Here is a 25846-nt window from a genome sequence, read left to right as displayed (position 1 = left end):
GCCCTCTCGTGCTAGCCACTGCATCTCCTAAGAAGTTAACCCAGGTGCTGTTTGCAAAGCTGTCCTTTTAACTTCAATCTGATTATTGCTTGTCATTTTTATTAAGAACTGAAGACTGGCTTCCATTTATGACAAAAAGCTAAACAATGAATAATGGTTAGAAGTTTAACTTACTCAAAAACAACTCTTTGATCTCTAGAGGTTTCAGCTGCAGCATTAGAAAGCTAAGCCTGGCAAAAAAGAAAGCCCTCCTGGCCCTGGATAGTGAATATCCATCACACCAGATGGTGATGCAGCTAGTTGAGACCTTCTCAGTGGTGCTCCTGTAAAAGTTTTTAGAATGGGGGAGAGGGAAGTCTCAATTCTCCTCGGGAAGTGAAGATGCTGATGTGCTTTCTTCACTAACAAGTTGGTGTTGAGGGACTAGGTGAGACTGTCTGTTATGTGCACACCCAAGAACTTGATGCTCCTAACTCTCTCCAGGGAGGAGCTATGGATGTGCAGTGATGAGTGGTCAGCCTGCACGTTACTGAAGTCCATAATCATCTCCACATTGCCTTGTCCACATTGAAACTGAAGTTGTTGTGCTTGCAGTATTCTACCAGCCACTCTACCTCCTCTCCGTATATCATCTCGTCATCGTTGTTGATGAGGCCTGTTGTGGTGTGGATAAGATCACCGGAGAGACAGAGTTACTGGTAGATACAAAGCAGCTTCTTTATTCGACACAACAAGGTACAGCAGGCATCATATGGACCGGGGATGCTTTCGGTAGAAAGGTCTGCTAGCCCAATGTGGGCTCGATATTTATTTGCTAAACACAAAGGGCAATCCCTATTTACAAAATTATAGACAATGCATAGACGATGCTTTCTTTTGAAGCTACATACAAAACATCACACCTTCTGACTTCATCTATTCCTTCTGTCGCCCGCATGTCTGGGCTGGTACTCACAGCCTTTAGGAGTGCAAGTTAAATCCACAAAACATTTATTTGGTATTTTACGTGCTAACATAGAGGACAATTCATATTTATAAAGTATAGATAAGGCTGTCTTCGAAACTACCTGTAAACTTCACACTTCCATCTGCAGCTTCTGGGCTTGTATTCCAGTATTCACAGCTTTTCAGAAATGCATTCTTGTGAACTTAACCCACAGTACTTTGTTAAACAGAAGACTGGTGGCCGGAGTCATTTAAGTGTAAATGAATCATCTACCCAAAATTGCTCTAACAGTCCCTCCTCTTGGCTCTTCTGGACAAAAATAATAAATTTGTACCAGGAAAGGCCAACCTGGAAGGATCTACTCAAATAGGGCAGCAAAAACGCCCCGTCTCGAAACTCCCCCCCAAGTTTGGATGCCTAGATATCTATCCTAGCATTCCCTATTCACTACCTGCCACTATTAAGCAGAGAGGCTGTTCCAAGTCTTTAGGAAGATGCAGCTCCTTTCGTGTACCTGTTGGCTCTTTCCCTGCAGGCTGACTGCAGCTTAATCACATTCCTTTGTTTTCAGCCCTTTATCCTTTGGTCGCTGAAACTCTCCTTCAAGGAGCACACACAGGCCTTCTCATCGATGTACAGGAAGGGGTTGGGGTGGCCTTTACGTAAATGTCTGCAAGTACCTCTGCCCGGTGGCACCCCCTTCCAAACTGTCTGGTCGATCACTGGCCCAACTGCTGAAAAGGCCCCAACTCCTCAGATTCAGGGTGACTGTTTTCAGGTGCTGTGTGCAGTTTGAAATGCCTTCGAAGTTGTGAAACTTGCCGTCTCTGCTTTAACTTAAAAAATCCCTCCCCATCTATTTTCCAATAATTTTCTATTCTATATTGTAAAATTAATCATCTACTTCTGTTTTTTTTTATAAACAGAGTACCATCATCATCACACTTTAGCAGGCTATTCATGGTTTTCCAACATAGTGTCTTCTGCCATGCTCTTGGCATTTTCTGCCCTTGCGTTTTCTCCGGGTATGTTTTCATCAGCTGTGGTCATGTCTGGCATGGCCAGCTGGTGTTCCTCTCTTAGGTTCTCTGTAATTACATGGTTACCGGGTACACTTGGACCCTGCTCTGTCTCTGGGAGCAACAAGAGGCTGAGTCATATGCTTTAACCTGAGTCCTGTGTTTCCACTGGCTGCCTCGCCGAGTCTGTACACTGACACATGTATCATTGGTTAAGAGTACCGTCTGTGGTCCTATCCACCTGGGGGCAAACCCTGGCCCTTCTGGCAGCACCCTCACCATAACTTTGTTGCCAGGCTGTGGAAGGACTATCCCCTTTCCCTCTGGCTCTGTCTGATCAGTGATTCGCTGTTGTGTTTCGCTCGGTCCTTTAATAGTTTAAGTTGGTTACAAAGGTCTTTCTCATATTGGGTCATTCTATCCCTGTAAGCCCCAGGCTCCCCGCAACCCGTAATTACCCTATAGGGGAGTCACATTGCTCGCTCCGTCAATAATTCATAGGGTCTGAGACCCAACGTGTTGTTCACGCTTACACACAATCTCATCAGGATTCCTGGTAATACATCAACCCATGTCTTTCCTGTCTCAGCTATAGCTTTGGCTAACACATTCTTGATTGTTCGGTTCATCCTTTGTACCATCCCTGAACTCTGGTGGTGGTAGGGTACGTGGAACCATTGTCGAATCCCTAGCAGTCGGCACATTTCCTTCATCACTTTCCCCATGAAATATGCTCCCTGATCTGAATCCCAGCTTCGGAGGATTTCCTGAACTAGGATCCATGCAGCGGTGCGGGTGGTGCAGTCCCCTGTTGGGAAAGCCTTACCCACTGGGTGAAGTGATCCATAACTACCAGACCGTAGCTTTTCCCCTGCTTTTTGGAGGGGCCCTGTGAAGTCTATCTGGATGTTTCCCAAGGGTCGCCTCGGCCAAGGCTGATCTGCTAGCTGTAGCTTTCTGCCCTTACCAGGGTTATGCTGGGCACAAATGATACAACGGTGGCAGAATTTCTCAACATGCCCGCCATCCCTGGCCACCACTAGTCCTGCCGAAGGGTTGTGATCATGCTCTGCGTTCCCTGATTCATTGCCCCATGATATAACTTTAGTAGTATCTGTCTAATACAGGGTGGGGCCACCGTGACTCTTCCCTCCCCATGTGTCCAGCTCCCATCTGGTCCCTCCTTTGCTCCTTTTCTCCTCCATTTTCCATTCTCTTCTGCCTCTACCTCTTCATATCATTTTACTAAGCTGGCTTCTGTCGTTTCCTCCTGCACACTTGCAACTTGAATTGCCTCTTGTTCCCCTGCTTTATTCACAGTAATGTCTTCCCTCAGAGGAACTGGGAAAACTATGTTCTGGAATAGCTGCAGTCTCTCTGAATATCCCCTGGTGTTTTTGTTCCTTCACTATACCCTGAGCAGCGGTCAGTGTGTCAGTTTGTATAGGGTCCTGCTTTGGGGGTTTATACAGACCCTCCTCTATTTTAAGCAACATACATCAAAGTTGCTGGTGAATGCAGCAGGCCAAGCAGCATCTGTAGGAAGAGGTGCAGTCGATGTTTCAGGCCGAGACCTTTCGTCAGGACTAACTGAAGGAAGAGTGAGTAAGGGATTTGAAAGCTGGAGGGGGAGGGGGAGATCCAAAATGATAGGAGAAGACAGGAGGGGGAGGGATGGAGCCGAGAGCTGGACAGGTGATAGGCAAAAGGGGATACGAGAGGATCATGGGACAGGAGGTCCGGGAAGAAAGACGGGGGGGGGGGGACCCAGAGGATGGGCAAGAGGTATATTCAGAGGGACAGAGGGAGAAAAAGGAGAGTGAGAGAAAGAATGTGTGCATAAAAATGAGTAACAGATGGGGTACGAGGGGGAGGTGGGGCCTTAGCGGAAGTCAGAGAAGTCGATGTTCATGCCATCAGGTTGGAGGCTACCCAGACGGAATATAAGGTGTTGTTCCTCCAACCTGAGTGTGGCTTCATCTTTACAGTAGAGGAGGCCGTGGATAGACATGTCAGAATGGGAATGGGATGTGGAATTAAAATGTGTGGCCACTGGGAGATCCTGCTTTCTCTGGCGGACAGAGCGTAGATGTTCAGCAAAGCGGTCTCCCAGTCTGCGTCGGGTCTCGCCAATATATAAAAGGCCACATCGGGAGCACCGGAAGCAGTATATCACCCCAGTCGACTCACAGCTGAAGTGATGCCTCACCTGGAAGGACTGTTTGGGGCCCTGAATGGTGGTAAGGGAGGAAGTGTAAGGGCATGTGTAGCACTTGTCTATTTTAATTGGGTTTATCTTTACTCGACCACAATCTTGCTTGTGTGTAGCCCACACTGCTGGGAGCTGCTGAACTCCCATACGGGCTGCAGTCTCTGATGATCAGGGCAGCTGCGACTATACTAGGCAGGTTGTGTATTCTGTTGGTTGTGCGCATTCGCTGCCCCTGACTCGTCCATATTATTTCTCCCTTTCGCGTATCTACAACAGCTCCTGCTTCCCTCAGGATGTCTATTCCAAGGATCATGCCCTCATTATTTGGACATACCCAGAAATACACTGGAATCTGCACTCCCCCGATTTCCAGTATTTGCGACTCATTTCTTTCTGCTTTTACTGTTTTCCCTCCTACACCCCTGATATAACTGGTCTGTCCGGTTGTTGGTAAGGGTAGGTCTGTTAGGTCTGTTATCGATACCGATGCCCCTGTGTCCACTATCATATTGCATTGCCGTCCCCCTAACAATGCCGTTGTGTACATCCGCAGGTCACCAGCACTAGCAGTGAAGCCTGCTGCCACAGCTTTTTCTGCCCTAAGAGGCGCTGTTACTAGCTCTTTGATCTGATCGACAGTCAGACTGGTTGCTGGTGGGGTGAGTGACTGGGTGTCTGCCGTGACCTTCGCCTGGGTTTTCCCCCTCCCTTTTGGACACTGTCTCCAGCCATGTCCCGATAGGGCACAGCTGTAGCATATCAACTCCTTCATTGTCTTATACCTGGTCCGGCAGTCCTTTGCTGGGTGCCCTGGCTGCTAGCAAGCAAAACAAAACTCTCCGGGACATCACAGCAGCTGCACCCACTATACCCATTTTACGATTTCTCTTGCCGTTTCTTTGGTCTATCTCACTGGCCCAGGAAACTATCGCAGAGTAGTTGGACCCCACCGTGATGCCTAAATCTAAAACTTCCTGGTGGTCTGAGCTCAGGCCTTCCTTCAGCATCTTTAGGAAGACTGGGTCATCCCTGCCTGCATTATCCAACCCTGAGTACTCCTCATATGCTCTATATTTACGTTCTGCATAATCCATGGCTGTCTCGTTAGCTTTTTGAATCACTGCCATTATCGTTCCCCAGCTACTCTTGCCTCCTTCCAGCCACTGCCTCACTTCCCCTTTAAAAGAGCGATATCTTTCTTCATTACTGGTGCTCCCAGTTGTTGTCCATGTACCATCCCGCACCCCTTGAGCCATCCTGTCCCACATATTCCTCGGCACTTTGCTTTTACCAAAGCGTGTATATCTTTAGAGTGCATCTGGTGAATTTCAACCATTTCCTCGAGCTTTTGCCAGAATTCTGAATTCCCACAGGTGACTTTAAGTGAGGGCAACTCAGACAAGAGGCTCTGTTTCTCCACAGGGGTGAAGGGCTTATGAATGGTCATCAAGGTCAAGGGCTGGCTCGGATCGTCAGCATTCTCAACCTGATGTTGCCTGACCTCAATAGGTGCCATTCTGGTAGATCTATCTGGGTAAAACATCTCCCTGAGATATCCCCACACTACGCAAAATATCAAAGATGGGTACCAGTTAAACAGCATATAGTTAAAACTGCAGAGTATGTATTCCACAATCTGCCACTTTTGAGTACCTGAACTCATGATGCCTGCTGTATTCCTTTGCATCACTCTTGCAAACACATACGCTAAAATGCAGCTCCCTGAAAAGTATACACGCCCCTACTCTAGCATCTTGAACCGTACCGTCGGTTACCACCTTTCGCAACTGGTGGCTTCGTCTCACCAAGTTAACCAAGTTAACACGTAAAGTTTCCTCACTTACATAAACACACATGCACACAACGCACTACTTTTATATCTACCAGCTCAGCTCTCCGCGTTCGTGATACCTTGTGTTCCCGTGTACCACCGACCCGAACAGATCCAAGCGTAAGTGCTATTTTAGAAAAATACTCACCAGCTTAGACTGCCAGGAATGCTGGCCACACGATGGGTCACGAAGACATCCCACTCCTGACACCAAATGTTATGGCGTGGATGAGATCACCGGAGAGACAGAGTCACTGGTAGATACCAAGCAGCTTCTTTATTCGACAACGCAAGGTACAGCAGGCATCATACGGACCAAGACACTTTTGGTGGAAGGGTCTGCTAGCCCAATGTGGACTCGCTATTTATTTGCTAAACACAAAGGGTAATTCCTATTTGCAAAGTTATAGACAATGCTTTCCCTTGAAGCTACGTACAAAACATCACACCTTATGACTTCATCTTTTCCTCCTGATGCCCGCATGTCTAGGCTGGCATTCACAGCCTTTAGGAGTGCAAGTTAAATCCACAAAACATTTATTTGGTATTTTACGTGCTAACATAGAGGACAATTCATATTTATAAAGTATGGATAAGGCTGTCTTCAAAACTACCTGTAAACTTCACACTTCCATCCGCAGCGTCTGGTCTTGTATTCCAGTATTCACAGCCTTTAGGAAATGCATTGTTGTGAACTCAATCCACAGTACTTTGTCAAACAGAAGACTGGTGGCCGAAGTCATTTAAGTGTAAATGAATCATCAACCCAAAATCGCTCTAACAAGGCCAACCACTGTTGTGCCATTAACAAACTTGATGATGCGGTTTGAACTGGATCTAGCAGTACAGTTATATCAGCATCATGAACAACAGCGGGCTGAGCACCCAGCCTTAAGGGGCACCAATGCCCAGCATGATGGAGCTAGAGATGTTGTTGCCAACATAGGCTGACAGTACTCTTTCAAGAAGTCCAAGATACATTTACAGAGAGAGGTGATGAAACCAGATGAGAACAGTTCACCCACCTGCTTCTGAGGGGTGATTATAGAAACATAGAAAATAGGTGCAGGAGTAGGCCATTCGGCCCTTCAAGCCTGCACCGCCATTTATTATGATCATGGCTGATCATCCAACTCAGAACCCTGCCCCAGCCTTCCCTCCATACCCCCTGATCCCCGTAGCCACAAGGGCCATATCTAACTCCCTCTTAAATATAGCCAATGAACTGGCCTCAACTGTTTCCTGTGGCAGAGAATTCCACAGATTCACCACTCTCTGTGTGAAGAAGTTTTTCCTAATCTCGGTCCTAAAAGGCTTCCCCGTTATCCTCAAACTGTGACCCCTCATTCTGGACTCCCCCAACATCGGGAGCAATCTTCCTGCATCTAGCCTGTCCAATCCCTTTAGGATTTTATACGTTTCAATCAGATCCCCCCTCAATCTTCTAAATTCCAACGAGTACAAGCCCAGTTCATCCAGTCTTTCTTCATATGAAAGTCCTGCCATCCCAGGAATCAATCTGGTGAACCTTCTTTGTACTCCCTCTATGGCAAGGATGTCTTTCCTCAGATTAGGGGACCAAAACTGCACACAATACTCTAGGTGTGGTCTCACCAAGGCCTTGTACAACTGCAGTAGTTCCTCCCTGCTCCTGTACTCGAATCCTCTCGCTATAAGTGCCAGCATACCATTCGCCTTTTTCACCGCCTGCTGTACCTGCATGCCCACTTTCAATGACTGGTGTATAATGACACCCAGGTCTCGTTGCACCTCCCCTTTTCCTAATCGGCCACCATTCAGATAATAATCTGTTTTCCTATTTTTGCCACCAAAGTGGATAACTTCACATTTATCCACATTAGATTGCATCTGCCATGAATTTGCCCACTCACCCAACCTATCCAAGTCACTCTGCACACTCTTAGCATCCTCCTCACAGCTAACACTGCCACCCAGCTTCGTGTCATCCGCAAACTTGGAGATGCTGCATTTAATTCCCTCATCCAAGTCATTAATATATATTGTAAACAACTGGGGTCCCAGCACTGAGCCTTGCGGTACCCCACTAGTCACCGCCTGCCATTCTGAAAAGGTCCCGTTTATTCCCACTCTTTGCTTCCTGTCTGCTAACCAATTCTCTATCCACATCAATACCTGACCCCCAATACCGTGTGCTTTAAGTTTGCACACTAATCTCCTGTGTGGGACCTTGTCAAAAGCCTTTTGAAAATCCAAATATACCAAATCCACTGGTTCTCCCCTATCCACTCTACTAGTTACATGCTCAAAAAATTCTATGAGATACGTCAGACATGATTTTCCTTTCACAAATCCATGCTGACTTTGTCCGATGATTTCACCGCTTTCCAAATGTGCTGTTATCACATCTTTGATAATTGACTTCAGTAGTTTCCCCACCACCGACGTTAGGCTAACCGGTCTATAATTCCCCGGTTTCTCTCTCCCTCCTTTTTTAAAAAGTGGGGTTACATTAGCTACCCTCCAATCCTCAGGAACTAGTCCAGAATCTAACGAGTTTTGAAAAATTATCACTAATGCATCCACTATTTCTTGGGCTACTTCCTTAAACACTCTGGGATGCAGATCATCTGGCCCTGGGGATTTATCTGCCTTCAATTTACCTAACACCACTTCCCTACTAACATATATTTTGCTCAGTTCCTCCATCTCACTGGACCCTCTGTCCCCTACTATTTCTGGAAGATTATTTATGTCCTCCTTAGTGAAGACAGAACCAAAGTAATTATTCAATTGGTCTGCCATGTCCTTGCTCCCCATAATCAATTCACCTGTTTCTGTCTGCAGGGAACCTACATTTGTCTTTACCAGTCTTTTCCTTTTTACATATCTATAAAAGCTTTTACAGTCAGTTTTTATGTTCCCTGCCAGTTTTCTCTCATAATCTTTTTTCCCCTTCCTAATTAAGCCATTTGTCCTCCTCTGCTGAACTCTATATTATATTAAATGCCAAACTCAAGTCGATAAATAGCATCCTGCCATTCAAAAGGCACCATTTTCCAGCTGGGACAGGATGGAGTGGAGTGTAAGGGCTATGACACCATCAATGAACAGATTAGAATGACAAGCAAACTTGAAAGATTCAGTGTAGCAGGAAGATGGGACTTGATGCAATTCATTACTAGCTGCTCAAAACACTTCATTATTGTTTAATTGAATAGCTCTGAACAATAGTTGATAAGGCAATCAATGCATTTATACTTAAAGCTGCTGTGACACCCCCTATAGCCCTGACTGTTGATGTTATTTTAATGCTAGCAGCCGCTGATGATAAAAAAAATTACGTTGTTCAGGAAGTTAAGATTGATTTGTTGAGCCATGAGGCCCTCACATGCTAGAAGAGTGAATACACCAAATCCATTCTTTTTTTTACTCATGTTTTGGGCATCTCTCTTTAGGCCAGCATTCATTGCACATCCCTAGCTTCCCTTGAACAGAGCGGCATTTCAGAACCTTGTGCATTGGTTGCTCTGGAGTCACAAATAGGCCAGGCCAGACCAAGAAAGAATGGCAGATTTTGCCTTCTGAAGGACCTTAATGATCAGATGGATTATTAAATCAATCTTTTGTGGTCATCATTTTTCCCCGCATTATTTTGAATTTGCGTCAGTAGGCTTTTAGATAACCAGTCCTGCAAAAGTCTGAGATGCAAAGGGACTTGGGAGTCTCTGTGCAGAGCAACCTAAAGGTTAACTTGCAGGTAGAGTCGGTGGTGAGGAAGGCAAATGCAATGTTAACATTCATTTCAAGAGGCCTCAAATACAAGAGCAGGGATGTGATGCTGAGGCTTTATAAGGCACTGGTGAGGTGTCATCTTGAGTATTGTGAACAGCCTTGGGCTCCTCATCTGAGAAAAGATGTGCTCACATTGGAGAGGGTTCAGAGGAAGTTCACAAGGATGATTCTAGAAATGAAAAGGTTATCATATGAAGAATGTTTGATAGCTCTAGGTCTGTACTCGCTGGAATTTAGAAGGATGAGGGGGGATCTCATTGAACCTTTCAAATGATGAAAGGTCTAGACAGAGTAGATGTGAAAAGGATGTTTCCCATGGTGGGTGAGTCAAAGACAAGAGGGCACAGCCTCAGAATAGAGGGGTGTCCATTTAAAACAAAGATGCAAAGAAATTTCTTTAGCCAGAAGGTGGTGAATTTGTGGAATTTATTACCACAGGCAGCTATGGAGGCCAGGTCGTTGGGTGTATTTAAAGCAGAGCTTGATAGGTTCTTGATTGGACATGGCATCAAAGGTTATGGGGAGAAGGCCGGGGAGTGGGGCTGAGGAGGGACACAAAGGATCAGCCATAATTGAATAGTGGAGCAGACCCGATGGGTCAAATGACCTAATTCTGCTCCTATAGCTTATGGTTTTATGGTCTTATATCCACCATACCCACCATGGCCATAAATAATTAGACATAATGGTTAGTGAGAGCATCATCTGAATCCTTAGGTTCAAAGACAGGCTCAAAGTAACTCGGGAATATTGATTTTGATATTTTAATTTTTAAATCCTTTCTGCATGTCTTCAAGGAAGGATTAAAGATAGACAGTCGTTTTACTGATAATCAACTCAGAGTTAATGCTAAGTAGTTGTATCACTAACGTATTATCCAAGAATCATTTGGATAAGGCAAGTGAAATATTTCTGTTGCACAGGCCCCATCTATTGGCAGTAAATAGAATAGGACCTATCTGTAAACTGTTGCAAGTCACCCACAAGACAACAGTCTGTTTGAATGGGCAGAGTGGGGCAGTTCTCCCGTCTATTACATAAACATAAAATGTATTGCAAGACCCGGTGCTGTGTTGTGCAGATATTCTTGGTCTTTGAGTTGTGCTCAGCTCACCAGCTTCAGCCAATGTAGTGATAGAAGTCTGAGTATACAAGGGATAAGGGAAGAAAAATGTTAGCCAGCCTTCCAGTTTCTAACTAATACACATGCCGTATATACATGCGGTCGGTCACCTAGTGGGAACAAGATGTAGTTTAGTCGTGATGTCTCAAAGGCCTGCCAGCACTTCTAGTCTAGCTCACACACGATGGATGCTAGTCCTCAGAGAACAGGATGCTCTTGTGAGTCATGTTAAGGTTAAATTAAAATCACATTTTAAATTTCTGAGAAAAATCAAGATACAGTTTAGAATCTATCCTCATTATTTTAGTTTGGGCTGATGAAAACTCCCAAAAAATTCACTGGATTTGATAAAAAGAAAATCTAAATCAGCTTGAAATACTAAACAAGACCTTTTTAGAAAATGTAAACATTCTTCAGATTCTGCTTGTGGCATAAAATAGGGAGACTGTGAAGTCTTTGTTTTACTGATATCATTTATACTGTGGGTACCTTGTCCTGCTAGAGCTTTTGACATGATTATTCTTTTCTTCTTAAAGATTCCTCAGTGTGCAGCAGTGCCCCAGGATCTGGTCCAAGCTCACCCAACAGTAATTCCAGTAGCATGTCAGTGGAGAACGGATTATCAAATTCACCTGCTGAGGTAAAACTTTAAAGTTCTATATGATTGGCCATTGTACCTTGTTAAGTTTTGTTTTTGGTTTTTACACTCACAACACCTATCTTAAAAGCACCAACTCATCTGCTCCATCCTCTTGCATGCTCACTCTTCACTCAAATGGTTTTCTTTTCCTATAAATTATTTTTGGCACTGACATCCGCAGAAGAAAATTCTTGGGGAATAATTTACACAATAAAGCATTGGAAAAGGCAGCTTGATAGAAAACAGCTGAGATTGAAGGTGTGCTGTCAAAGTTCTGTGAATGACTCATCCGCTTGATGTTTGAACCCCCCTCAGCCTTTGCGATATCATTTATAGATGAGTGCTCTGTACAGTTATACTTAGGTCTACAGTGGGATTTTGATGACAGCCAATGCATGATTCTTTTGCTGAGAAGCATGAAAAAGCTCTTATATTTCTCATAATGATTCAGTAGGTAAAAAAGTGTACAGGTATACAACCAGGGATGGGTTGTTGGTGAAGAAAAGAAACACAATTACCCCATTGCTTCACGAAGATCGGGAGGCTCAATGGATTAACACTCAATTCTGCCAAAATATCTGGAAACATTGGAAGAGTGGTTTCTTTAGGCAGTGTTTTCAGTTTATAAGAATACTATTGATAAAAATAGGTAAAATGTATTCTACTCATAGCTATATGCAGAACCAGAGCTGTGTGCTACAGCACACAATTTGAAAATTATTCAGATACTGTATCTGCATTGGTGGGGGGGGGGTGGAATTCCTTGCTTAAGCTATTCTCAATACTACATATGAGATTGACCCTTAATTTTTATAGATATAGTACCTCAGAAACATTTGCAGTGTCAGTCACGCTTGCCAAGAAGGGCCCATAAGCCAAACGTAAAGCCACTTTACTCAGCAGTAGGGAGATAGTTGTTTGCTAATGGACATCAGCCCCATAATAGCTACCACTCAACTACAATGTCTGAGTCACCGAACCATCAGGTGATGCCATATTACTTTAGGTTTTATCACTTTATCACCCTCATTACTCTTCCTTATTGACCTGTGCCACTGAGCTCATTGTACAACTAAATTGAAAACACCTGCCAGAAATCAAAAGGAAGTGACAATCCAAACCTATTGGTTAGGACTAAAACATCTTTTGGGTGTTGTGTACAATAATAAATAGCCAGTGTCAAGTTTAACACAGTAACTTAATCTGCGTTTTTGTGATTTTCTCAAGCAGCCTGAGCTTCAGGACAGTGGTTTATCACATTATCACTGCACCTCAGCAAAATCACAGCCTTAAACATTGTCTGCAATCTATTAGTCTATATATGTGATAGGAATTTGTAGAAAATCACTTTCCCAGATGTTACCTGATAGAAAGCATGTCTTTGAATAACAGTACATTAAAGTCTGCAATTACAATTAACATCTCGTTGTTTAAGCCTTTGTAGCCTGGGGTAGCATTACTTCATCAAAAGTATGACAAGGATAGTTGACTAGAACAAGACAGATTATTGAGAATTACACATTTTCTGTTATTACCTCAATTACCCTGCCCTACTATCATCATTATGAAATTTATGTCAAATATTATACAAGTTAAAACTGGTGCCTATTTTAAAAGTTGCAATAAATTTATGTACCACTGGCAGAAAAGAATATTCCAAAGCTAAAGGTTTTAGAGAATTAATAGGCACAAATTAATAGACTTGTGTTATGCATGTTGAACACAGAATCTTGAGTGTTGGTTTGTTTGTGTCTCAGCTGTTACATTAATTATCAATCATTATTAATTATTAAAGTTATTACATTATTAGCTTGCTAACTCAATTAATTTTTTTTAAATTTAAACTGATTAGATACTGAATTATTTCAAAGTGGCGGTGTATTTTGAGGCCTCGATAAATCCTGGGTATTTCCTGCATTAGCAGACAATCAATATTATGACACCTTTGTTTTCAGTGATCTGTGTATGTGTAAAGACTCTGTGACCTGATGTTTCTTGTCAGAATGCCCCCATAAAGCCTCAGTGGGAGGCTCTGCTTTGAGCAAAAACACTCCGTGTTATTCTTCATGTTAAGAACCAGCCAAAGCCTGCAAGAGAAACAGCATGGTATACGTTGCTTGCTTTTTAATGTTATTTTTTTGTCCAGGATAATTGATATCTCAGAGCCTAAAGGTCTCAAAAACGGAGGTGACAAATTATTATAATTCTGTCAGGTCGGGATCCCGTATGCTGTTTCCTTCAAGGAGGTGTCTCACTTTTAGAATCACAGATGCTTTTTTGTTTGGGAAGTAAGCAATGATTGTTGCTGCACTGTTACACTGGGTGTTCTTTTACATCCCGGTTTCTTCTCTGTGGTCAGAGTCATGTTACAACTGGGAGCCCCCAAGAAGCAATAGAAGAAAAGGGAAACTGTGTAACCTTCTCTTGTGTTTTCGAATGCAGAGTAGAACATGGGGGACTGGAATTGATCTAATTGGAAAACAATTCAGCCACCTATCCTGTCCTTGCTGCTAAAATTTCAGCTACTATTTAAGAAAAACAAAAGTATATATGGAATTAGTTCCTACTGCATGTAACTGCAATGAGATATAGTGGAAGTTTGACCAGTTATAACTATGCAGATTGATGGCATTATTATAAGCACAGCTTTCAAAGAGTGGTATAAATCCAGCAGCACTTCAATTCAGAATATTATCCTATTCCAGGGAACAGTTCAGTGAATGGCAAGTGAAGTTGAGAGAAGTTATCCCCTCTGGTTTAAGATCCTGATTGTTAAGAGGTAATAACTGTTCCTGAATCTGGTAGTGTGAATCCTGAGTCTCCTATATCTTCTTCCTGATGGCAGCATCGAGAAGAGAGCATGGGCTGTATGATGGGGTGGGGGGGGGGGGAATTCCTGATGATGGATGCTGCTTTCCTGCGACAGGGCTACATGTAGATGTACTCAAAAGTTTTAAAGGTTCAATCATTATCAAAATATACAACTTTGAAATTTTCCTTCTCCAGGTAGCCATGAAACCAAGAAAGAAAAGAATGGCAGCATGATCAATAACCCCCAAATCCCTCCTCCCCAGACAAAAAACAATTAACAACAGAACAGATGCATCAACCCCCCCAAATCACCCTCCCCCGCACACAAAAAAACAAGAAAGATAGCACGAGAAAACATAATACAAAAAATTCCCCCGGCCGTATCCACTACTTTTTGTGGGCGTTTTTGTTCAAGAGAATTGATGTATGCCAGGCCATGATAAAATATACTCTACAGAACACACCTATAGAAGTTTGTCGAAGTTTTAAATAGCAAAATAGCTAAATCTTCACAAAATTGGAAGAAAGTAGACTCTGCTGTGCTATCTTCATAACGGCACCGATGTGCTGAATCCAGGATAGGTCCTCTGAAATGATAACACAGAGGGATTTAAAGTTGCTGCCCATCTCCATCTGACGAGGGCTGGCTTATGGACCTCACTTTCCTCCTCCTGAAGTCAATAATCAGCTCCTTAATCTTGCTAACATTGAGTGCGAGATTGTTGTTGTAACACCACTCAGCCAAATTTTCAGTCTTTCTTCTGTATGCTGATTCATCACCACCTTTGATTTGACAAATGACAGCACATTTAAATGTGGCAGTGTAGCTGTGCTTAGCCTCACCGTCTTAAGTATAAAGCGAGTAGAGCAGGGGGCTAAGCATACAGCCTTGTGGTGCAACTGTGCTGAATGAGATTGTGGAGGAGATGATTTTGCCAACCCAAACTGACTGGGGTCTGCAAGTGAGGAAATTGAGGATCCAGTTGCAAAAGGAGGCATTGAGGTCAAGGTCTTGAAGCTTATTAATTAGCTTTGATGGGATGATAATATTGAAGGCTAGCTGTAGTCGATGAAGAGCATCCTGATGTTATGCATCTTTGCTGTCCGGATGTTCCAGGATTGTGTGAAGAGCCAATGAAATGACATCTGCTGTGGACCTGTTGTGGTGAGAGGCACATTGGAGTGGATCCAAGTCGCTCCTCAGACAGGAGTTGATATGTTTCATCACCAACCTCTCAAGGTACTTCATCCCAGTGGATGTAAGTGATTGGGTGATTGTGAATGAGGCAGGTTACCACTTTCTTCTTGGGAACTGGCATAATTGAAGCCTGCTTGAAGCAGGTGACCAAACTGAGAGGTTAAAGACACTCCAGCCATTAGATCAGCACAGGTATTTAGTAGTTGGCCAGATCCCTCATCTGGGCTGAATGCTTTCCGTGGGTTCACAATCCTGAAGCATGCTCTCACATCAGCCTCAAGGACTGAAATCACAGGGTCATTGAGGGCTTTGGGAGTTTGTGAATATTCCTCCATTTTTGATGGTCAAAGCGAGCATAGAAGGTATTGAGCTCATCTGGGAGCAAAGTCCTATTGTCACCTATGTTGCTTGGTTTCACTTTGTGAGAGGTGATAGCATTCAAGCCCTGCCACAACTGTTGAGCATTCTTCTGTGATTCAAGTTTGGTCCAGATCGCCACTTTGCACATGAGATGGACTTCTGGAGATCGTATCTGGCTTGATCACCAGACCTGAATACCACTGATCTGACCCTCAGCAGACTTCAGATCTGATGGTTCATCCAGGGCTTCTGTTTATGGACATCTCTGAATGATTTTGTGGGGAGACACTCATCCACAACTGCTTTAATAAAGTCCATGACATGGGTGTATTAATTCAGATCCTCTGATGAGTCTTTGAACACAGCCCAGTCCACTGACTCAAAGCAATCTGTAGCCAATCCTCTACATCCTGCAACCACACCTTCAATGTCCTTATCTCTGGAGCCCTGCTCTTTACCCTCTGTCTGTATGCAGGTAGGAGGAGGTCAGCCAAGTGATCAGATATTTAAAAACACAGTCTAGGAATGGAACGGTAGGCATTCCTAACCGTAGCATAGCTATGGCTGAGTGTGTTTGGACCCTGTTATTGCAGGTTATATGTTCATGATAATTGGGCAGAGATTTCTTCAAACAAGCCTGATTGAACTCCCTGGCAATGATTTGAAAAGTACCAAAGTAGGCTGATTCTTATTTGCTGATGGCAGCACTCAAAATCATGAGTGCCTGAAGAACAGCGGCCTTTGGCGGTTTGTAAACTCTGGGAAGGATTATGGAGGAAAGCTATCTTGGTAAGTAGATTGGTGGGCACTTAATGATTAGATGTTCCAGGTTGGAAGGACAACAAGACTGCTGCATCTAAGCATCACAGAGAGTTTATCATGACAGATAGAAACCTACCTTTTGCCTTCTTCAAATCAGTGGTCCAGTCAGTCCATCCTGTGTATCGAGCAGAACTCAAACCTTACTGATGTATGCGGCATGTCATAAGTGAGCCATGTCTCCATGAAACACAGAATGCAACAATTCCTTATTTCCCAATGACACTGCAATCTTTCCTTCACATTTATGTACATTTGCTGACAAGATTTCAGATGGAGGGAGTTTCAGTCCATGCTCTTTCAGTTGAGCTTGGATTCTTCCACTCCCCCCTTTGTCTTGGCCATGGTGATGTACCTTTGTCCACTTACATGTACCTGCATGCTCCACTGGGCCCTTCAGAAGGTGGTGAAATTGCCGGTTCGTTAAGATGATAGAAAATTACGTTACTTAAGGGGACATTATCGGATGCATATTGCAGTGAGAGTAGTTCTGAAGAAGTATATTTGGAAGTTTTGTAAGCGCCTTCAACATCTCACTGTGGTTCACCAGTGCCATCTTGCCAGCTAATTCAATTAAACCCTTTTGTTTAGATATGTGGTATCCCACAACAGATGCAATACCTCATACATCTATCTGAAGTTAAAGTTCAAAGTAAATTTATTATCAAAGTACAATATTTCATCATATACAACCCTGAGATTCCTTTTCTTGCAGGTATAGTCAATACATCCGTAATAAAACATTAACCATAATAGAAATAATGAAAAGTCCTCACCAACTTGGGCATTCAACCACCGTTCACGAGACAGAAAATGTGTAGATAAGAAGAAAAGAACTAATAATAAAAATAAATAAGCAATAACTACTGAGAAGATGACGTGAAGAGTCCTTAAAAGTGAGTCCCTATGTTGTTGGAACAAGTTAATGATTGGACAAGTGAAGTTGAATGAAGTTGTCCCCTCTGGTACATGAGCCTGATGTCTGAGGAATAGTATTTGTTCCTGAACCCAGTGGTGTTGGTCCCAAGGTTCCTGTACCTTCTTCCTGATGGCAGCAGTGAGAAGAGAGCATGTCGTGAGTGTTGGGGGTCCCTGATGAAGGATGCTGCTTTCGCATGACAACACTTTGTGTAGATGTGCTCAGTGGTGCGGAGGAAATTTAAAGTTGCTGACCCTTTCCGCCTCTGATCCTCTGATGAGGACTGGTTCATGGACCTCTTGTTTCCCCCTCCATATATTCATTTCAAATGCACTTTATGAGTTTCATTTGACCATATGCTTGATTGGAGGCTTTACTTAATTTAAATATTTAAATAAGGTAATTGAAAGAACTGTCTAAAAGCCTATAGGAACTCACAGTCTGCTCTGAACAGCCATTCACAGTAGGATTTTGCACAATGGGTGCAAGTTTCTGCCACTCTGTGTAGAAATAATTAGGTCTCCAGCCACTATGATCCATCACATGCATTTACCAATTTAATGTTCAATAAATGTGTTTGTCAGTTTGTCACTTAAACTTGAGGTAATGCTTCAGGAGATGTGATGTGGTTTATGGACAAAATGCAGACTGTTTTCCTTACAACCGCAGGCCTCACAGCACATTACCTGGACAGCTTCACAAGGAATGATTCTAAACAATATAATTGAACTGAGGGACTGGAATTGAGAGAAAAAAAAAATATCTGGTGTAAAACCTCCGCAATGCGACATTCACAATCATCCTCAGGCAACAGCTGAAAATAAACAATAATGTCCAGTTGATGAATGTGTGTTATACATGTCTGAAGCAAATGTAACCATACTGTCGTCATGTTTTCCCAAGTTATCTCAATTAAACATAATGTCCTCCAGAAGCTGGAGCTGCTTCCAGAACTTGAAATGGATTTCTTAATTATGCCAATCAGTTTCCCGCAATAGAATAGGTCTACAATATTTAAAATAAATGAAAACATTGAGAATTTTCACAAGGTTGGACAGTATCTATGAAGAAAGGACTTTAATGCTTCAGGTCAATGACCTTTCATCAGAACTGAATCAGTGATTATATTTTTCTTTCATTACAAGCTTTTCATCTCCCGATTAGCTTTGCCTATCAAAGGTAATGTACACCAGCTCAAAAGGGCAAAATGTTTTAGATAGAATTGCAACAACTAAGCAAGAATGGTCTCCACAGCTTTATCACGTCAATCATAAAACCACTTTCATAATTCCTTCACAAATTCCATTATTTGCAGTTTAATGCACAAGATTAATGTTGGCCGTTTTAAGAATGTAGGAAGCTATGTTTAAATTTCCCACGTGACTTAGGAGCATTTTAAAACTATCATGAACTGCAAGACTTCTAAGTGAATTATATATGTTAGCAATTACCAATAATGGCCCTTCAAACTTTATAAGTTTTATTGTGAGCTCTTATAAGCCTCTGCCTGAAATTAGGAACGGAACCTACATTCATTGACCTGTAGCACGAAAGCACAGTCCCAAAAGTCATGGCAGTCTGAGAACAAAAATATCTGTATGTGTAGAAAATAATACATGCCTGGGAAGTAATGGGAAACTGCATCTGATATTCAGGGTCAGCTATTGTTCATTTGTTTGTTTGTGAACTTCATTTCTCAGAATATCTGCCAAGATTTCTGCAGGCCCCATCTATTTTCAAATAAATTAGAGAGAAAATTGATTCCATAGCATGTCTTCACGTTCTCCATTTAGTTCGACTTGCCTGGTTATCCTTGCCTTTGTACAGCTGTTCTGAAGTTCCACTGGGAATATCTGACTAGCTGGAATGCGACTGTAGCATGCAATATGATATCATCATTGTACCCCCTGCACATCAGAACAAAGTCTCCTTTACTTGCATGTCAGGAGTGCAACTTTATAAAATCTGCATCTACCCCTTCTGATTTAAATTCTTCTCATGTCCTGTATGGGTCTGTATAGGAGCCAAGCAGCCTAAACATACGTGACAATGTGAACTAAATGTATTGGTTATATTGAAGATGTCAACTTAAGAATATTGTGTTAAAGAATAATGTATCATGAGCAGCCAATAACCTTGAGTGACTAAACACACTGTGCTGGTGTCTAAAACTTTTACAATACATTGAGATTACCTCCAGCACTATCTAATTGCAAATCCTTACTGCCTTCGTGATGAACATCAATGGAAGGAGAGTTGAAGTGTTTCTATGAGAGCTGTCTAACTTATCCCCAGATTTCTCTATCTCTGCTGTACATAGGTGCTGCACAATATCCAGATAAGCATGAAAATCTAATCGTATGTATTGATCTCAGATCAGATCAAAATCCGAATTTAAACATCAACATCAAAGTACATTTATTATCAAAGAATGTATAAATTATACACCTTGACATCTGTTTGCTTGCAGGCAACCACAAAGCAAGAAACCCAAACAATCCAATTATAAAAAGAAAGATCATAACCACTGTGCAGAGAAAGAGGGAAAAAACACACACATCATGCAAATGATAGAGTCCTTAGATCCGCTGCCTGGAGCAGCCAGAATAGTAGGCCCAGGCCTCGATCTCAGTTCATCACATTTGTTCTGTAACTGCATTACTCTGTAAAAATATCGCTACTCTGAACTGGTACCTCCTTTGAATGCTTTCTTCACAAATGGATGGGCCCCTGAGAATTCATAAAATTAGTGCTTTGGGTACAGGTTGACAACCATTTCTAATCCATTGTGGCACTCCCAACCCAATCTCTCCTATTATCCGTGAATTCCATTGTATGCCTCAGAATGAGTTATGCTAAAGCTAAGGGTTGAGCTTCATGTTGTGCCCATTGTCCTTCACACTAGCAGTTGCAGCCATATCATTTGAATTGGGATGGATCAGTGAATGCAATATATCTCCCCTACACATCACCATCATTGCCAAATATTACTCTGTGTATCCCAGCTCCTGTTGTCTCTCTTGCCTCCTTGCATTTGATTTATCCTTGGAATGAGTCAAAGGATTATTTATTCTCTCGAAACTCTAACATTAGTTGGAGTACATAATAATCTATCATGTAGATTATCTACAATAATGTAGATAGATATTGTAGTATTGCTACTGTACCTTAAGCAATAAGCACAGCTCTAGCATGAATCCAGGGTAGTGGGGCCATTATCAGTCCATGGAACTGGTCCTTGTTCTTGGCTGGAAGAATTACCAACTGGAGGCAGAATATTTGCTCACATGGTATAATAGTGTAGTTTCTTATTGTGAATTCATCAAAGAGAACCACTGAAATTTCTGGAGCAATTTACCTAACTGCACTTTTAGACGCAGAGTTTATGACAAAATGAAACTTGGAGAAAATGAAGGAAAAAAGGTGGGCTTGCTGCTGAACTGAGGCCAGTGCCATGATGGCTTGGAGGTGGTAGATTAGATTCCAGGCCTTTCTTCATTCCATTGCAACTTGTAGCAGAAGCCTAATGGTCGGAGTCTGGTAGTTTAGGGGCAGCTTCAAAACCAAGTGACTCGATTCACTACAGCCTGAGTCTCCCAAAATTATTTGCCAGGGACTGGCAGCTGTGCCATTGTTACCCTTCCAGTTTTCAGCTTTGGTTATTTATTTTTCCCTTATATTTCAATTCAGAATTTCTTGGTTTCATATACAATTCACCAATCCCAAAAAATTGCAAGCAAAACTGTAGTAATCTGAAAACTGGATATATTTAATTCAGGCCAAAAGTAATACCAACTTCGGAATGTTTTCAGATCAATTTCACCACATGATATGGTATGGCAACTTAAAGAATAGGCAAAAGAACATTGTCAGCCAATTCTACATTGAGGCTGTATTTCTTTTCTAATTTCACCTTCCGGGTATTTAATGTTCTATAAATCGGATTGTGCTGCCGCATGGCCAAGTGGTTAAGGCGTCGGTCTAGTGACCTGAAGGTCGCTAGTTCGAGCCTCAGCTGAGGCAGCGTGTTGTGTCCTTGAGCAAGGCACTTAACCACACATTACTCTGTGACAACACCGGTGCCAAGCTGTATTGACCCTAGTGCCCTTCCCCTGGACAACATCGGTGGCGGCGTGGAGAGGGGAGACTTGCAGCATGGGCAACTGCCGGTCTTCCATACAACCTTGCCCAGGCCTGCGCCCTGGAAACCTTCCAAGGTGCAAATCCATGGTCTCACGAGACTAACAGATGCCTATTATTATTAAATCTGATTAAAAAAACAGTGAGATAAATGTCTTTGTACTGGTAGTTGTCCTTTTTAGAGTTTAATAAAGCTGTCAGACTATCTAAGACCTACTTAGATGTCCAGAGGTGAAAGTCTAGCCAGCTGACTTCACAAATGCTTACCATAATTCAACAGGTGTTTGACAGAATGCCAAAAAACATAGGTCAAATCAAGATATCCAGCTTCTGGGCTTCTGGTGTTTGTTCTGCCTGCAGCATATAAAGCCACTGACATGGACCAGGCTCCTGATTAAGCCAAGGTAGGGATTTCCTGCTTTGGGAGTTATCATTACCCTGCTTGGGAAAGAGTTGAATAATTCTTTGGAAACCAGCATGCCCAATGAGAATAGGACAATAGTCTGTTAAATGTCAAATATGGCAGAACTCTAGGGGACCGAGGAATGAAAATAATCTGGACTCCCAAAAACCTAATAGGTAAGATTTCTTTCAGAGTTAATGAAACTGCTCCCAGGACTGAACTGGAAGAATATATTTTGTAGCATTCCAGAAAAGTGGACATGCAGTGTACTATAGTTTTCATATGGGCATCATTTTCCAAATCAGTGTTTGATTGAAGTGACCCTTTATTAACTTAGATACTCATAATGAGTCAGTATCAGGCACCCCAAGAAACTAGTGTCCTGATTTGGTTTAAGTGCAAACGTCAGTGCAGGAATGGAATAATAGAATCCCTTTCCGAGTAGAAATTAAGGTGACACTGGTAAAGCACAGTGACGCCATGCTTGCAGCAAACAAAACAACTAACTAGTCTATTCGTCATACTTTTTCTGGAAAAAGATCACTGTTATCAATATCACAGAATAGGTACTAGTATGGATAAAGCAGTGGCTGATGGGCAGTGAGGCGAAGAGTGCAAAGAGTGGGAATAAAGGGAACCTTTTCTAGTCGGCTGCCGGTGAGAAGTGGTTTTCCACATAGGTCTGTATTGGGACCGCTACTTTTTACGCTACATGTCAATGATTCAGATGGCGAAATTGATGGCTTTGTGGCCAAGTTTGCAGACGCTCATGGAGAGGTAGGTGGAGCGGCACGTAGTTTTGAAGAAGTAGAGAGGCCATGGAAGGACTTACGCAGATAAGGAGAATGGGCAAAGAGGTGGCAGATTGAATACAGTGTCGGGAAGTGTATGGTCATGCACTTTGGTAGATGAAATAAAAGCATAGACTATTTTCTAAATGGAGAGGAAATTCAATAAACTGAGGTGCAAAGGGACTTGGGAGTCCTTGTGCAGGATTCCCTAAAGGTTAGTTTGCAGGTTGAGTCAATGCTGGGAAAGGCAAATGTGATGTTAGCATTCATTTCAAGAGGACTAGGGTATAAAAGCAAGGATGTAAATTTGAGGCTCTATAAAGTACTGGTGAGGCTTCACTTGGAGTATTGTTTTGGGTTCCTTATCTAAGAAAGGAGGATGTGCTGACATTGGAGAGGGTTCAAAGGAGGTTCACAATAATAATTCTGAGATTGGAGGGCTTGTCATATGAGGAGCGATTGTTGGCTCTGGGCCTCTACTCACTGAAATTCAGAAGAATGAGGGGTGACCTCACTGGAACCTATCAAATGTTGAAAGGCCTCGATAGAGTGGATGTCCAGAGGATGCTTCCTTTGGTGTGGGTGTCTAAGATCAGAGGACAGCCTCATAGTAGAGGGACATCCTTTTAGAACAGAGATGAGGAGGAATTTCTTTAGCCAGAGGGTGGTGAATCTGTGGAATTTATTGCCACAATGGCTGTAGAAGCCAAATCACTTGGTATTTTTAAGGTGGAGGTTGGTAGATTCTTGATTAGTCAGGGCATGAAGGGATAATGGGAGAAAGCAAAAGATTGGGACTGAGAGGGAAAATGGATCAACCATGATGACATGGCATAGCATACTTGATGGGCCAAATGACCTAATTCTGCTCCTTTCTCTTATGATCTTATGGTCTTAATAGCTTGTAACACCTGTATGAGCTGGCATTTTTGCAGTGTTAACTGAAGTCTTGAAGATGCAGAACGGTTGTGTCATAGCCTGTATGGGCCAAAAGAGGTGGCAGGGCCCAGGCCCAAGATTGAGAAATGAGACAATGTTCGGCCATTGCTGGAGCAAGCGTGGAGCCAATTCGAAGCTGCAGATCCGAAGCGAGTCTGAATCAAAGTGGTGCGGCTCAGGCTCGAGAGCAAGGAGCAAGTCGTTGTTTCACAGATTTAAGCACCAGGCGAGATCAGAACGGTTCGGTATGGTCTGACTCAAGGTGGCAGGGCTTGGTCCTTGGACCATATTGAAGTGGCAGGGCCCAAGTCCGAGAGTGAAGAGGTACCGGAAGTTTGGAGAAAATTAAAGCACTGGGCCAGATTGAAAATGTCAGGGTGTTAGGGCCAGAGGTAAAGAATGGGCCAGTGTTCAGCTAGCTGCTCGGTGCGGATTGCTCACCTCTGCGCTGAATTAAGGTGGTGGCCTGCAACTAATGGAATAGTGGACCTGCTGCAGTGATGACTGGCTTCACGGCTATGAACTGACTTTTGTGACCTTTAGTTCTGAATGTTATTTGCTTACTTCATATTGTTTACACGGTTTTTATGTGCTTCGGGTATTTGACGGACTTATTTTTACCGGGTTCTATTAGGTTTCTTTGTTTTGTGGCTGCCTGTATGGAGACGAATCTCAAGGTTGTATATAATATATATATACTTTGATAATAAATGTACTTTGAACCTTCAAAAGTCCAAAGGTCCATCTATTATCAAAGCATGTATCCATATATAACTCTGAAATTTGTATCTCTTCAGAGAACCATGAAACAAAGAAAGTTGTTCAGAGAAAAACATCAAAACCCACCCCTTCCCCATACAAAAGAGAACAGCATCCCGATCATCAAACCCCTCCAAAATCCCTGTTCTCCCACACAGAATGGAACAGGAACATCAATCCCCAAAAGTAACCCCTCCACAGCTCAAATAACAGAACACAACAGAACACCAACCCCCAAACCCCATCCCCTTGCACAGCAAAATGGAAAAGGGACAGGTGATAAAAAACATAGAATATAAAAACCATACGTCTGAAAAAAGTCCGCAGTCCATGAACACAATGGTAGCTTCAAAATTATTATAGCTTTTTTCTCCTAAGTTACAGAGACGTGCTCCCTACAAGAGTATCTCAGTAGCAGGCACTTCATTCGTCCAGGCTGAGGGAGACTGGACTACATTTATTCTGCTAAAGGTCCCCATGCACTTTCAGGAAAAAGACAAATATAAACCGTAGCAAACTTCAGCTGGAAAATACATAATATTTATAGAGTGCCTCTTGCTAATCTCTGTAATGTTTAAGATAGTTTCCATCGTTGAAGGATTTTGACTGCTAGATACTATTGGAACATAGGAAGGAGCAATTAATTTGAACAAAACAAACCACAATACAATAATGACAGATTTTTTTGGTGATGTTGTTTGAAAGATGAATATCAGCAAGAGAAATAGGGATAATTTCCCCAGCTCTTCCTTGAAATAGTGTTAATGTACTTTTTATGACCACGAAGGGAAATACATTTTTTTAACATCCCTTTGTAATTGTGGCACCTCAGAAGAGTCAAGAAGACTGATACCCTCCTCAATGGTACACTAAAGTTTTAACTCAGATTTTTACGTTTAACTCTTTAGTGCATGACTGGAACCCTCAACTTTTTATCTCTGATGTGAGTATATTAACAGAAGAGGCATGACTGACATCAAAGAAGCCATTATATTTTAAGTTTTGAGATAAAAAGTCCCATTTGAGAATGGTTGATTTGGTCTGAGTATAGGTTCAGGCCTATTCACAAAACCTCAAGCAATGTGGCAGTTGTCACAATACAGGCAAAGAAAGGTAAATTCATTGAATTGTGTACAAGGTGTGCATTCTAATGAAATATTAA

At 42.6% G+C, this 25846-nt stretch overlaps 1 protein-coding gene across 6 annotated transcripts in view; it reads left to right on the top strand.

Annotated features, from left to right (window-relative positions):
- The window catches only part of LOC134344259 (histone deacetylase 9-like), a 695601-nt gene that overhangs the window by 538183 nt on the left and 131572 nt on the right, over positions 1 to 25846 (top strand). For all 6 annotated transcript variants that reach the window (XM_063043755.1, XM_063043754.1, XM_063043751.1 and 3 more), the window contains one exon: positions 11442 to 11545. In XM_063043755.1, coding sequence (XP_062899825.1) covers positions 11442 to 11545 — 104 coding nt within the window. The remainder of the gene's footprint in view (positions 1 to 11441; positions 11546 to 25846) is intronic.

The sequence above is a fragment of the Mobula hypostoma genome, chromosome 3 (assembly GCF_963921235.1).
Source record: "Mobula hypostoma chromosome 3, sMobHyp1.1, whole genome shotgun sequence".
NCBI lineage: Eukaryota > Metazoa > Chordata > Chondrichthyes > Myliobatiformes > Myliobatidae > Mobula > Mobula hypostoma.
This window is presented reverse-complemented; position numbering and strand designations above follow the sequence as displayed.